This window comes from Macrotis lagotis, chromosome 8 (assembly GCF_037893015.1).
Source record: "Macrotis lagotis isolate mMagLag1 chromosome 8, bilby.v1.9.chrom.fasta, whole genome shotgun sequence".
NCBI lineage: Eukaryota > Metazoa > Chordata > Mammalia > Peramelemorphia > Peramelidae > Macrotis > Macrotis lagotis.
The window spans coordinates 40,268,565-40,283,831 of record NC_133665.1 but is presented as its reverse complement, the minus strand read 5'-3'; the positions used below and the strand labels follow the sequence as shown (position 1 = coordinate 40,283,831).

General features: G+C 34.1%; 1 protein-coding gene across 2 annotated transcripts in view; it reads left to right on the top strand.

The window, feature by feature from the left end:
• Positions 1–15,267, top strand: part of ANKS6 (ankyrin repeat and sterile alpha motif domain containing 6) — an 83,455-nt gene that overhangs the window by 54,051 nt on the left and 14,137 nt on the right. For both annotated transcript variants that reach the window (XM_074196721.1, XM_074196720.1), the window contains exons 10-13: positions 1,006–1,159; positions 4,831–5,000; positions 8,088–8,271; positions 9,484–9,551. In XM_074196721.1, coding sequence (XP_074052822.1) covers positions 1,006–1,159; positions 4,831–5,000; positions 8,088–8,271; positions 9,484–9,551 — 576 coding nt within the window. The remainder of the gene's footprint in view (positions 1–1,005; positions 1,160–4,830; positions 5,001–8,087; positions 8,272–9,483; positions 9,552–15,267) is intronic.

Genomic DNA, 15,267 nt, shown 5'->3' with positions numbered 1-15,267 from the left:
GAGGGATTAAGACATCTTCCCTTTGTGTATGACCTCCTTCAGTGCTTGAATTGTTTCATTGTCTTTATTGTACATTGATATTCAGTGGAATATAAGTTCCTTTAGAATAAGTATCCTTTCATTTGTCCTTGTATCCCTGGTATCTTTCAGTTCACTTCAATTTGATGTGATTCAAAAGCATTTTTTATGCTTGTTGTCTTGCTTAGATGAGAGCTCTACTAAAACTTTTATTGGATTGAATTGAATTGCTGTTATTTGGACTGTCTCATTCCAGTACACTCTGATTAGGTTCCTTTCCTCTTTAGGGACAGTAACCAAGGTCATAGAGTTGAACCATGACTTTTTCTTGGCATTCATCACTCATATCCTCAAAATAATACTCTCTTTACTTTTTGGAACATCTCTCATACAGTTCTTCACACAGTCCGACTTCTGATGCCTCCAGGTGATGTTGAGGTTACCCTGGTTTTTGAAGGTTGTGCTTGCAGAGTACAAGCCCTCACAGTTGTTCCAAGCTAGGAAGGCTTCTAATATGGTCCCAGAAATGGATTAGGACCATTCTTTGAAGGTCAGTTTAGTTAAGTATAAAAAGACTCATCATAAATAGCCTGGCTATGTTGGTCATGGGAACTCATGAAATAAAAATATGAATGTCCCCTAGGTCTTTTATAGATCATTCCTATTCTATAATCACAGAATGTAAGGAAGGTGCCTACAAATTCAAAGATGTCTAACCAATTCTCAGAGAAGTAAAGTGAGGAGTTAATGAAGTTGTTTTTTTCATGTGAATAGAGGCAAACAAGAAGCATCATTCATTGGACACTTGATCATCTTGTAGCTCGCCACTCATGATTAGCATTTACAGAAAGACAATTGTGATAATTCCAATAAATGTGGTTTCCTTCCTTATTTAAAAGTTTTATATCTCTGTTTGAATAATGGGGTAGGGGAAAGAGAGAATATACTAAGTGTAAATATACTTAACTGCACATATTATTCTTTCAGACATCTGTAAGACCTGTTAAGTTTCCAACTGTTACAAGAAGTCCTACTTCTCCTACAAATTCAGGAAATTTTAACCAATCACCCCATTCTTCTGGTGGATCCAGTGGCATAGGTGGAATTAACAGACATGGGGGAGAACTACATAACAGATCAGGTATGTATTTTGTTTTCAAATTTATATAAGAAATGAAAAAGGAAAATATGGAAATTCAAACTTTATGGAAATAGAATCTTTAGATTTTTTTATTTGTCATGTTTGTTTTTTATTACATTCATTTTCAGGTGTATCCCTCCTTGCTTCCCTATCCAAAGAGCCATCCTCTTTTTCACTCAAAATGTTTTTAAAAAAGGGAAAAAAGAACAGTTCAACAAAACTGACTGACACATCAGTGGGGTCTGAAAATGTATGCAGTGAGAAATGTAGAATCTTAAGAGAAAAAGAATAGTCTAATCTCTTATCTGATGCAGAGATTACTTCTCTATTCTACAATAGCTCTAACAAATTGTTATCCAGCTTTTACTTGAACATTTCCAGTACTAGGGAACACACTACTACATTTTTAATTGAAATTTTATTTTATTTTTCCAGTTATATGCAAGGTAGTTTTTCAACATTCATACATTTGCAAATTTATGAGTTCCACATTTTTCTACCACCCTCCCTTCCCTCCCCCCTCCCCATGGTCGTGAACAGTCTGGTAAAAGTTGTACATATGCAATCCTGTTTAACACTTTTCCATACTAATTGTGTTGTGAAAAGAACTAAGGGAAAGAAAAAAAATCATGAGAAAGAAAAAACATAAAAGAAGTTTTTAAAAAGTGAACATAGTATATATTCAGACTCCTTGGTTTTTCCCTTTGGATGTGGATGACATTGTCCATAGCAGATCTCTCAGGGTTGTCCTTGATTACTGAACTGTGGAGAAGATTTGTGTCCATCATAGTTGAAAATATCACAATGTTGTTAATGTGTACAATGATCTCTTGGTTCTGCTCACTTCACTTAGCATCGGTTCACATAATTCTTTCCATGCTTCTCTAAAGTCTGACTACTCATGATTTCTTGTAGTATAATAGTACTCCATAGCATACATGTACCATCATTTATTCAGTCATTCTCCAATTGATGGACCTCCCCTCAATTTCCAATTCTTTGCCACTACCAAAAGAACTGCTATAGATATGTTACAACATGAATGCACTATTACTTAAGAAAATTTACTCCATTTAAATGTTTTAAATACTCTTGATACTAAGGCAATATTTACCTTCCTATAACTTCTACTTATTATTCCTAGCTCTACCCTTTGAAATAAAAGTTTTATCCTTCACCAGATCTTCAGAGATTTGTAAAGAACATCCATGTCTTGCTTCTCTTCCCCTTAGTATTCTCTTGTCCAAGCTGAATATCCAAGGGTTCTTCAATTAATTTTCATATGACATGGTTTGTTGTTTGGAATTCATTTACTATTCTCATTGCTTTTTCTCTGGACCCATTCCAATTTGCTATTTTTCTCTCCAGAAGAAACAAACACTTCTTACTAGTTGGATGAATCTTTTTAGCTGCAAACATTAGAAGTTCTGTTGACAGCTATGCCAGTTACATCATAACTCTTGCCTTGATTATTTCCTCTGTATTCCCTAAAGACTTTGAAATAATCTATAATCTTTTGTATGTGGTAGATAATGTTTGGATTAATATATTAAATAACTCATCTATGTAGACACAGTCTGTGTCTATGATTGCACAGGATTTATCAAGCCAGGACTTAAATCCAAGATTTTATCACTCCAAAGTTGATCCTCTATCTAGTATATACTCTACCTTTCTCCTTTTTTTTAATATTGAAAGTAAAACATTTGGACTTCACTTAGCAGAATTATATTTAAAATTCTCTTTTAAAGCTAAAATTTTAAAAAAGGAGGTCTGGGGTCTCTTTTTCCCCCCCAGTCTTTGCTAATGTCTCAAAAAATGAGACAGCTTTGAGACATTCAAGATTGTAGGTAATTATATGATCTGGGTCTTTCTGCTACCTGTTTTCCAATGTGGTTGGTGGTTTGCTTTTGTCAAGACTCATATTTGCTTCCTCAGCATTCATTTGATTCCTTTTATGGAATTCCATCTGAGTTTTAGGGCAGAATTGGTACCAAAATGCTATGTAAAATGAAATCCTTTGAAATGATTCTCATTTGTTAGATATTAATTATTTCATAATTGAATGCTAGCGTTTGACAAATATAACTAGTAAGCTGGTGCTATCTTTTGGATGGGCAGAAGAAATCTTTTTTCAAAATATTCCAAATACCATTCTGCTTGTGGTTTGCTATTCTAGAGCAGAAAGCCCTAGTTTTGATGGGCAGGTCATTTAAGGAAAGAAGTATCTCTCTCTCTCTCTCTCTCTCTCTCTCTCTCTCTCTCTCTCTCTCTTTCTCTCTCTCTCTTGTTTATATCTTTTAGTTTTATATCATCTAGCTTTTACTTTGTAGCCCATTTCCTCCCCTTTCCCAGATAACTGTCCCTTAAAATAAAGGATTTTTTTAAAGAAAAAGATGAAGGGGGGGGGAACACTCAGCGAAATCAATCAATATATCAAAGAAAATTTGACTTTACATGCAATATTCTATCCCCATGAATCTTCTACTCCTTTTTAAATTAATTTTTTCTAATGACATGCAAAGATAGTTGTCAACAATTTGTGTAAGGTTTTCAGTTTCACATTTCTCTCTCTCCCTCCATTCCCTTCTCCCTCCCCCGACAGAGAGCAACATTATACATGAAAAAACTATGTTAAACATATTTCCATATTAATCATGTTGTAAAAGAATAAGAAAAAAGGAACAAAAAAAGCATGATGGGGAAAAACATACAATAAATTTTAAAAATTGAAAATAGTAAGCTTTGGTCTGCGTTGAGACTCTATAGTTCCTTCTCTGAATGTGGATAATATTTTTCATCACAAATCCTTTAGAATTGTCTTTGATTATTCTACTGCTCAGATGGAGTGAGTTCATCATAGTTGATCATCACTCAGTGTTGATGTTAATGTATACAACGTTATTCTGATTCTGCTCATTTCACCCAGCATTACATCATGCAAGCCTCTATAGGTTTTTCTGAAGTTCTGCCAGTCATGATTTCCTAGAAACCCTCCATTTCTGCAAAGGAGTAGGTGGATTCAGTTTTTCATATCTCTCCTTTGAAGTCAAACTTCTATTTTATAAATTTTGCAACATTATGTTTTAATTGTTTTGTGGTGATTGTTCTTTTCATCTACATTGTATAATTACTATATATATATATATATGTTGTTTTCCTGGCTCAGCCTACTTCCTTTTGCATCATTCCATATAATCCTTCCATCTTTCTCTGTATCCATCATGTTCATTGTCTCTTACAGCACAGTAATATTCCATGACCTGCCATAGTTGATTTAATCATATCCCAATGGAAGAACATGACTATTGAAGGGTGTTTGAATTGTATTTCTAAGTATTAGCTATCACAGAAAGTGCTGCTATCAATATTTTTTTGTATATGATCTGTGACCTTCTTTGATATAAACCTTGTAGAATCTCTGGGTCAAAGGGTATGAAAATTTTAGCTACCTTATCATACAATTCCAACTTGCTTACCAGAAGATTGTACTATTCATAACTGGAGAAAGCACATTTCAATTTGGTGGGACCCCTTTCCTTGTAATAATTTTTATTGCTTCCCTTGTACCATAATAATCATATAAAATCTGAATTAGGTTGGAGAGATTAAGTTACATGCTATTGCCACTGACATGTACCCATTTTATATATTTCTTTATAATTCCTTAGGTGGCAGCATAGATAGTGTTTTGTCCCAAATTGCAGCACAAAGGAAAAAAGCCGCAGGATTATCTGAACAAAAATCCAGCCAGCAATATAGTCCAGTCTGTACAGCTCCTGGGTCCACCTTACCTGATGTCCAGAGTTCTCCAATTTCGGGCAACATTCATAGTGGAAAGGTGTTTGTTACCTTATGCCTGCCCCTTCTTAATTTCACCAATACTAACCTAGGACCTGAATTTATGTTGAATCAGGGGGAGTAGAAATCTCAACATAAACAAGGCATTCCTCTGAACTCTGAGTGAATCCCTTTAGTTAGTGAAAACCTTGGGTGAGGTCATTGTCTGAAATCACATCTGTGTGCTCAGCCCAAGGGCCACCCACTCCCCTTGGCTCCGTGTAGAATCAGGCCCAGCACATGCATGTTCAAGTTGGAATGGAACATCAATGAACGCATGCTGTTTACACCTCTGCTTTTTATATAGATGCTGTCACTCTTGATTGATTAGGAAGCTGACAAGCCTTTGAATTATAGTAACTTGCTCCTATCACTTCAGCCCCTGGAAGTTTCCCCCACCTTTGCCCTGTTATTTCTGCTCTAAAGTCATAATGAAGGCTGTTGCATATTAATATACCATTAGATATTATATTCTGTTATTTATATAGGATAATCTTTTCACAGGTATACCCTGCTTAAAAGAAAACCAAAACTCACCCAAATACAAATTTGAGAAAATTCTTAAAATGAACCATTTTCTTAATATATAATAACTGATATCCCTGATCAAAAACAATATTGGAACCTTGTTAGACTTAAGAAAAAAAGGGAGGTGGCTCTGGTTGAAAATTCTTATTTTTAAAAACATGTCAGAGAGATGAACTATCAGTACATGGGCTCTTACCTGGGATTTTAAATGGAAATACTTTATATAAAGACAGTCTCTCTTAGTCTGTTGAGAAGGAACTGTAGTGGAAAGACCCATGGAGTAGGAGGCAGGAGACTTGAGTTTTTGATCCAGCTCTGCCATTTACTTTGGGACACTGAGCAAGCTACAAAAGTGCTCTTCAAATTCTAAATATCTGGACAAATGGATTTTCTTTGTATGTTTCTTTAGGTATAAAGGGACAGACATCCCCCAGAGGATACAACTTCTTCCCATGTAGATCCTGTTCTGAAAACAGTTACACAAGTTTGGTTTAGTGGATGCTGTAAGAGACTTGGAATCAGGAAGACTGGGTTCCAATTATAGCTCTGATCCTCAGCAACTGTGTGACTCTGGGCAAGTCCCTTCGGTTTCCTCCTCTATAAGATGGGGCTAATACTATTTGTAATATATGCTTTGGCTAAGATAGAACCTATGTGTATAACTGAGGAGTGAGGCTGAGATAAGGAGGAATTTTTGAAGAGTGAAGGGTAATTGGAGGAGAAATGCTGAGAAATTTTTGAAGAGTGAAGGGTAATTGGGGGAGTTCTTGAGAAATGGCTTTAATAGTTATAGTGAAATAAGCCAGGGAGGGTGGGGGATAGGGTAGGGTGAGATGTAAGTCTGAAACTGTCTCTGTGGGAGGAAGAGGAAGGTAAGTGGTCCTCTAGAGAGGGATGGCCAAGCCACTGTCAGTGTCCAGGTGAAGTGACTTGTAAATTAAATCAGATTAATTTTGTAACTTATTGCAGTTTTCCTAAGCAACCTGGAATGGAGAAATCAGTGGTGGCAGTTGAACCTTAAATGTTTAACAACTGGGTCTCTACATCATTAACATTTTCTCCATACTAAAAAATAAAACAAAAAAACATAAATCAAACCCTGATTTATAATATTTACTGATTTCTGGAGTACACATAAATGCTTATACTGAAAATTAATCCTATCTTCCAAGGCATTTGGAGAGAAAGTGATTTTATAATAATGGTGAACACACAAAATAATAGTTTTTAAATGGTTCCATAGTTGGGTTTAGGCACACTTTTTTCCCCTTAAAATATAAAGTGAATGAATGATTTCATTTCCAATTTAATTTTATTTCAGTTCAAAAATGTGGGAGTGCTTGTTGTTTAGTACATTAATCATGGTCCTAGGTGCTACATGATAACAATAAATAAGACAGTTTCTGTTTTTTGATGTAGAGTTTAATGGGGGGTAAATGGCCCATGTTTTTAAAAAATGTAATAAAAAAGAGCAGAATAAATGCATACAAGTGAGTTCCAAAGGTCAAAAGATGCAGTATCTTAGAAGCAAGGGAAGAGAAAATGAGGGGAAAATGAAGTTCTTAAAGTCACTAGCTTAAAATTTGAAAAACTTTTACATTTTCTTTATAATCAACTTAAACAAAAAGACTTATAAAAGTCTTCCTATTTTTTGAAATGGTTAAAAACTAGCATGAGCTTAATATTAGAAAACAGGAAGTGGTATTTGACTAGATCATCAATCAAGCAACAAGCAGTTCTTAAATGCTAAATTAAATGCTAACTGTACCAGGTGGGTTTCTCAGTGCTGGAAATTCAGAGAAAAAAAAAACAAAAATAATGCCTGTCTTCAAGAAGCTCACATTCTAGTGTTGGGGTTGCAAAACTTTTATGAAAAAGGAACATATAAGATACACAGAAAATATGTAGATGGAAAGTTTAGAGGAATTCAGATAGAACTTGCATCATTGTTCCTTTATCACTTATTTAACACAAAGAAGAAAATTAAACTATAACAATAAGAAATTATAAAAAATAACAAAATAAAATAATAAAATAAAAATTATATAAAATAAATAAACTTGCCCAAAGTCACATGGCACAAGAGGCAAAGTCAGAGTAGAACCCAAGGCTTCTTACTTAAAAATCCAGAGCTCTTTCTACTATACCAAATTGACTCTGTGTCCCAGTGGGTCTTTTTTCTACCTCTAGTTTTATTAAGTAGTTATGACTTAATTTTTTTTTTAGGTTTTGGGTTTTTTTTTTTGCAAGGCAATGGGGTTAAGTGGCTTGCCCAAGGTCACACAGCTAGGTAATTATTAAGTGCTGAGGTCGGATTTGAACTCAGGTACTCCTGACTCCAGGGCCAGTTCTCTATCCACTGTGCCACCTAGCGGCCCCTATGACACTTAATTTTGCATTCTATAGTACTTCTCATAGCCTTGGTTAGAAAATGCATTGTCAGGTTCAATACCTGGTGGATAGATCCCTTTTCATACCTGTGTTTCAATAAATTCTCATTTCTTTTTTTTACCTTTTGTTTTTGTCCAATTGTATTTTTAACTTTTATTTTTTCCATCAGAAAATGGAGACAAGCAAAAGACCTCTATCTGGAACTTCAACTACCTCCAAAAGCACCTCACCAACACTTACCCCATCCCCATCCCCAAAAGGGCACAATGCAGAGTCTTCCCTTTCCTCTTCCTCTTCTCATAGGCAGTCTAAGGGGAGTGGTGGCTCTAGCAGTGGAACTATTACGGATGATGGTAAGTGATTGGTGAATATATCAGAGTACACAGGAAAGGGGGAAATTTATGTATGAGGTACCTAAGTGTAATCATGTTAAAGAAATTAGGAATTTTTAAAAATGTATATTCCATGAGTCCAGGGTCCAGGATCAGTGGGAGCTCCATTATATTTACAAGGAATGTTCACATGCTTCTGTGTTTTACCCCAATGATGTAATTTTTTAACAGTAACTGAAAAACATCCCTGAATTATAATTCTCACACAAGGATCATTTCCTTTTACTCTCTTTTTCTTTCACCCTGCCTTTAGAGCAGGGGTTCTTAACCTGGGAGCCTTGATCTTTTTTTTTAATATGTCAATATGTCATCCTGATTCCATATTAGCCACTGGACCAAGATGGTTCTGGAGGAAAAAGTGAGGTTCAGCAACCCTTCACTCAAGTCCAAGTCACCTGTATGTCATAGCATCTCCTCCCTGATGTCATGGTCTTCTTCAAGAACAAAGGACAAACATCATCAATCAATCATCATCAGTCAATATGTCAATAACTATTTCAATTGAATTAAAATTCAATTTGTAATCCTATGTATTATATACATTATAAAATATTATTCTAGGAAGAGGTCCATAGGCTTCATCAGACCAGGGAGTCCATGACACAAGAAAGGTTAAACTCCTGCTTTAGGGGCTAATCTTTTAATCTTTCTTTTCTCCTGTACTTTTTAATGCTAAGTAACATCCTTGAGGACAAGGTCAAGGACAATACTTGAGTCAAGTATTCCTATAATATGTTTACCAATTTTCTTTTCCTGCCCCTGGATTAACTATAAAATCCATCTTCAAACATGGTCATTTATTCTGTAATTTCACTTAAGATATAGCCTTTTATCTTTTTTTTTTACTTTGGTCCAGCCTTTTCATATGAATTCTTTCAGTAATGTCTCTGAATTCAGTTTGTTCATGCTGAGGCCAAAATGTCTCCAATGTTTTCTTTATCTCACAGCAAACAATAAGCAAGGCATAATAATTAAAACATACTCTTAGAAGAAAAACAAGTTATCTTAGTATTGAAAACTCTTAGAATTTTTTGCTCTTAGAGTTGGTATCTTTAAAATAACAGGTCAGAGTTAAAGTTAGAGCATAGTGCTACTAGATTTGTGTACAAATACAGTGTGATATCTTTTACAAAATTTGAAATTGATATTATTTTGAATCTTTCCCTCTTTAAGATGAGCTGACTGGAATCCTTAAAAAATTGTCACTCGAGAAATATCAGCCTATTTTTGAGGAGCAAGAGGTAAGGACTTTATCCATGTTATTTTTTTTATTTTCATTACAACACATCTAAGAATATTATCTATTAATATATTGTAAAATAATATTGTCGGCAAAAAGGACAGAAAAAGAAGGAAAGATGAATAACACGCATTATATGGAGATAATTAAAATTTATTATAACATATCATTCAATTAGGAAGAAAACGAAGGGAATTGTTTTTCCGTTGTTATATTTTAATTTTGTTATAATAGCTATTTCTTGGAAGAAGTGGATCCCTTGCTTAGGAATCACATGGATTACATAAGATACACATGACAGAATTTGAATCACTATATTTGAATACTTAAGATGTTCTCTATACTTCCATCTTTTTGGAATACCAATGAGATAATTGAAAAACTTCTCTTTTTAATTAAGATTTACATAGGCACATTGCCATTAACTGACTTTTGTGATATTTCATAGGAAACAAATGGTAAAGTCAGGATTTCTAATTTGTTATTTCCTAATTCTTGAATTTATTTTTGTGTCTTTTAACAACTGTTTTCCTCCCTCCCTGCCAAAGGATGGGAAGACAGAAATAGTTTTCTCCTTTTCAACTTCTAAGATACTCTAAACTCTCACAATAACCTCAATCAAAGAAAATTAATATAAAAGATGAATAGTTTGGTAAGATAGAGAGATATAGAAGCACTATTCTTTGAGCATTGGTCAATTTCTTGTGTTCTACTTTCATTCTCCAAAGCTTCATATCCATAGAAATTACTATGAGGGTATTGCTATATACATTTTTATCCTGATCAATTCAAAATAAATACTTCATCTAAAGTTTTTACCTAGAACATTTCTAATCTTAAGTTTGAAGTTTTACAGAAGAAAAGAATAATTTAAGACCTGAAATGAATTTTTAACTCAGCTCTATGGTGTCTCTGTGGGTCAAGTGAATATTAATTAACATGAATGTTTAATAAGTTTTTCATTGCTAACATGCTATTTTACATTTCTCTTATGCTCATCTTGTTGTGTATTATAGCCATTGGACAATTATAATGCATTCATATATATGTTGTATCTCCTACCAGATTGAGTTAACATAAAGTAGCAAGTGTTTCCTATGTTGGGCAGTGGGAGCACGAACCTGGCAGAGGGTCCAATATGACCCCAGAAGTTTTTAACCACAGACAATTTTAGCAGGGAAAGAGCAGGAAAATAACAACAGTATATTCCCCATATTCCCTAATCAACAGTGGCTTTCAGAGATGGAGTGTGCAGGAAATGGAATTGCAATAGAGACTAGGGGAGGCCTTAAGAGTAACACAGCATCACAGGGCAGTGGCCTCAAGTTTGGATATTTCTGTATTATTATTATTACTGGAATAGGCAACTGGAAGCACCAGTGGTGTACATTTATGTTTCCTCTGAGTAGCTACGTAGTCCTATGATTGCATAGGTTGTGTTGCTCTGGAGCCCAGTCACAGATCACACCAAAGGGAGAAACTGAGTAAAGATGAGACAGAAGAGAGATGCAAATCTGAAGTCTCTCATTGGGTTCTCTCTCCATTCCTGGAGTACTTCATGTGAACACTGGGGTATATTATAAATTTTAAATACCATGAGAACAGAAGCTATGTCTAAGTATCTTTATAGCTTCCTCAGGCCCTAGCACAATATATTGTATAATATAGAAAATAATAAATAAATAAAAATTCATTCCCAGGATTTGTGATTTTAGAATAAGGAAATACATATCTTATTTGAGAATTATATATATATAATATATATATATATCTTTACACTAATTTTCCCCTTGTTTATGAGAGTATAGTTAATTAAACATTAAACATTCTCTATCACTATATAAAAAGCTTTCCATCTTATTATTTTGCATTTGAAAGATAATTAAGAATACACCTTTGTGTAAAAACTTTTAACCAATCCTTTTCCCTCCCTCTCTTGTTTTCATATAACCTTCAAATCCTTTCTTTTGCTGCCTTACTGTCATCTTGTCTCTGGGTTTTCTTCATAGTCCTGCAGACGTGGTATCAAACAATTAAATATCAGCACATTTAATGAACTTTTACTATGGGCAGGCATTGTGGTAGGCAGGTATTAAGGTGATACACAGTTCATGAGAGGGATGAAATGATTGGTACAATTATTAGTGCTATTAATTAAAAGGAGAGAGAGATCATTGTAGTCTTGAGTGATGAAGGTGATAGAAGTTAAGCTTGATCTTAAAAAAATATATAGGATTCAGGTAAATAAATAGAGAAGTTGAGGGCAATCTAGGAGTTATGATTGCCATAAGCAAAGAAACTAGGCAGGAATGTCCTCAGAGTATACTAAGGGGACAGAGTGAATGTTTCAACTTGACTCTGTCAAAGGGTTCATTTGGAGAAATAGGAGATGAGGTTCACTGGGAGCCAAAATATGGTCCATTACGACCAAATTGATCATCTTCCTGGTGGGTTTTAAGTCACTAATATGATCACAGAATCAGAATTTTAGAACTGATGGAAACCTGAGAAATAATCCATCAAATGCTTTAGTTTTATAGGACAGAAGCCTGAGAGTCTGAGAGGGTAAAGGCTATACTCCATATCTGATAACTATTTAGTGACAGAACTAAACTAGAATCCACGGATAAAAATGGTATTTGAAGAAAATTAATCTGGGCAATCTTAGGCCAGATGTGTTAAAGGAGGAAGAGAGACAAACAGAATGGTAGTAGGGAAGACAGTTGGGAGACTTTCAATAGTCTCCACAATGCGAGAATTTTAGAAATTTTTAAAGATTGTATTCTGGATTTTATTGACTAAAAATCAAAAAACCCTGCCAGATAATGATATTAGGTAATCTTTTTTCCCACCAAAAGATCAGGACAAAAATTATTTTTTAAAACTATGTTGTCTTTCTTTAAAAAAAAGTCTCAGAAAAATCCCATGGCCCTCTTTCTCTTAATTATTGTTTAAAAAAAAAGTGCTCCTCTTTCTTATCCAATATTTTCCCAAGCACCTTATATTTTCATTGCTGGATGAGATATTTTTATATCATTTATGATCATATCTTTCCCTCCTCCTAGTTCTGTGTACTTAACCTTCACATCCTGGTTGGGTTATCTTCTCACATGGACAGTATGGGTAGGGAGGTATCCAATTCTGATCTTCCAAATTAGAAAATAAGCTTTTTGAGAGTCAGGATTCTCCTTCTTTAGGATACTAAAAGTATCCTCATCAGCACCAAGTACAGCACCTTGTACACAGTACTTTGTTTTCCTACTATGAGGAACATATCTCTAAGCAGTCTAGTTCAAAAAAATTATAAAGTCAAATTTTGGCTCTTTCAGGGTTGATAGTTAACAAAGTTAAAGACCAAAAGAAATGTAACTGGCAACACTAAAAGTATACTTATAAAATTGTAGAATATTTAACATAAAGGGATGGTAGAGAACATTTGGTCTGATATCTAAATTAAGACAAATTTTAAGAAGATGGAACTGGATCTCTTGTTAGGAAATGCTAGTGAATAAATTGATCTTCTTTGAGGATATTATATGAATTATTAGAAGTCAAATATATTAGGTTTACTTCATTTATTGAAATACATTATATACCAGGAAAGTTGGCTCTTAAGTTGAGCCAACAAGCATTTATTATATGTTTATTGTTTATTAGGCACTTTGCTAAGTGTTGAGGAGACCAAGAAAAGCAAAACAACCCCTCCTCTCAAGATATTCCCAATCTAATAAGGTAAACAACCTGTAGACTATGAGCAAGCAAAATGTAGATTGGAAAAATTGGAGATAATCTCACAGAGAAAGCACTGTGATTAAAGAGGACTAGGAAGGCTTCTTGTAGCAAGGTGGACTTTAGTTGAGACTGGAAGGAAGCCAGGAAAACCAGGTAAAGACTAGGAATGAGAGGGTTCCAGACATGGGGAACAGCCAGTGAAAATGTCCAGAGTCTGGAAATGTTAGCTTGCTTGTATAAAGTGGATCTTATTTTTCTCTGACTCTCATGAAATTAGACACACATTCTTATTAAAGTATGTCCAGAAAAACTAAATTGAAAACTATTGGTGAGGAAGGAGTTTTTAAATAATGACAGGTCCTGGGGCAGGTTGCATAATAAAATACTTGAATAACTTTTTACATCATTTTCAGAATTTTATAATAATTTTTCTCTTGGTCATCATTCTCTCCTTTGCCTTCTAGAAAATAATGCCTCCTTTATGCCACGCCAGAGTCAGAACTGGGAATACAGGCAAATAGGAGGAACTAGCAGATAGAGGAGGTCGAGGCAGACAAAAGTCAAGTCCAAGTAGGTCAACTAAGATAGAGGAACAAGAGAGTATTGTAGGTCTGGAGCAAGAGGCAACCAATAAGCAGAGTTGAACTTATTAGGATATGATAAAAAAAAATCTATGTTACACTGAAATTATAACAAACATAATTTCAGATTTTTTGTAAAGGAAATATGGCACAATGGGAAGAATGCTGAATTATGAACCAGAGGATCTGGGTTCAAATCACAGTTTTGCCATTTATACATGTGGAGCTAAGGGGTCAAATCAATAATTTCCTACAGTTTCCTCAACTGTTAAATAAGGGGATTAGACTATATGACCAAACTCCTCACCTTAAATCTGTATTCTTTTGATGAGTTACAAGATGCTTCATGATCTTAATTTTATCAATTATTATTTAATTATTGATATAGAAAATATGGAAGATAAAGCTTAAACTATATTAGTTTTATAGCAGGATTTAAAATTTCTTTTTATAAGCTTGTATACTTGAATGAAAATGGATTATAAAATGTACAACTTAGAATGTAGATTCTATAACCATAATCTAGTGTAGACTGTAGTAATAAGGAATATTTCTTAGAACTTTCTGAATGTTAGATTAAACTAATCTAATGAGACAATATAGTAGTATTATTTTTATATGATTATTTGTTATTTGGTCATCTTCAATCGTGTCCAAATCTTTGTGACCCCATTTGAGGCTTTCTTGGCATGGATATTGGAGAGGTTTGTCATTTCCTTCTCCATCTTATTTTACAGATAAGAAAACTGAAGCAAATAGGATTAGGTGACTTATCCAGGCTCACACATCTAATAAGTATTTGAGGTCAGATTTGAACTCAGGAAGATCAATCTTCCTGACTCCAAGTCAGGTACTCTTATCTACTTTCACCATCTCTACTTGCTATACCTAAACAAGTTTAGAGAACAAATCCAAACATACACATTTATATTTATATGTATAGTATATATATAGATATGTGTATATGCATATGTGTATATATGAAAGTATGATAGCATAACAAATCCAAATGTTAGCATAGTAAACACTGTATAGGTAAGAAGAAAGAAATTGTCATCATAAACAGGACATATGCTTGGTCAATGTATTTTTCTTCTAGTGCTTTATTATCTTATCCTCTGTGGTCAAGATAGCCATAGAACCTCCTGAACTTAAAAAGGGTATCCATCTATTCTAAATCAGTTCATTATCAATAAAGAGTTGTGCAGAGGATTTCAGTTAATTTATACATGTTTTTCATAGAGAAACAACTTAGAACATATTCAAGTCAAATAAATGTCAGCATATAAGGATAATATTAGGAATGTTAGGAATCACTCAAATATTAGGAATCACTTTAAATAGAAAAAGCTTTTCACTTTAGTTCTAGTTTTTGCTTCTCTAATTCTTTCATCAAGCCTGTGG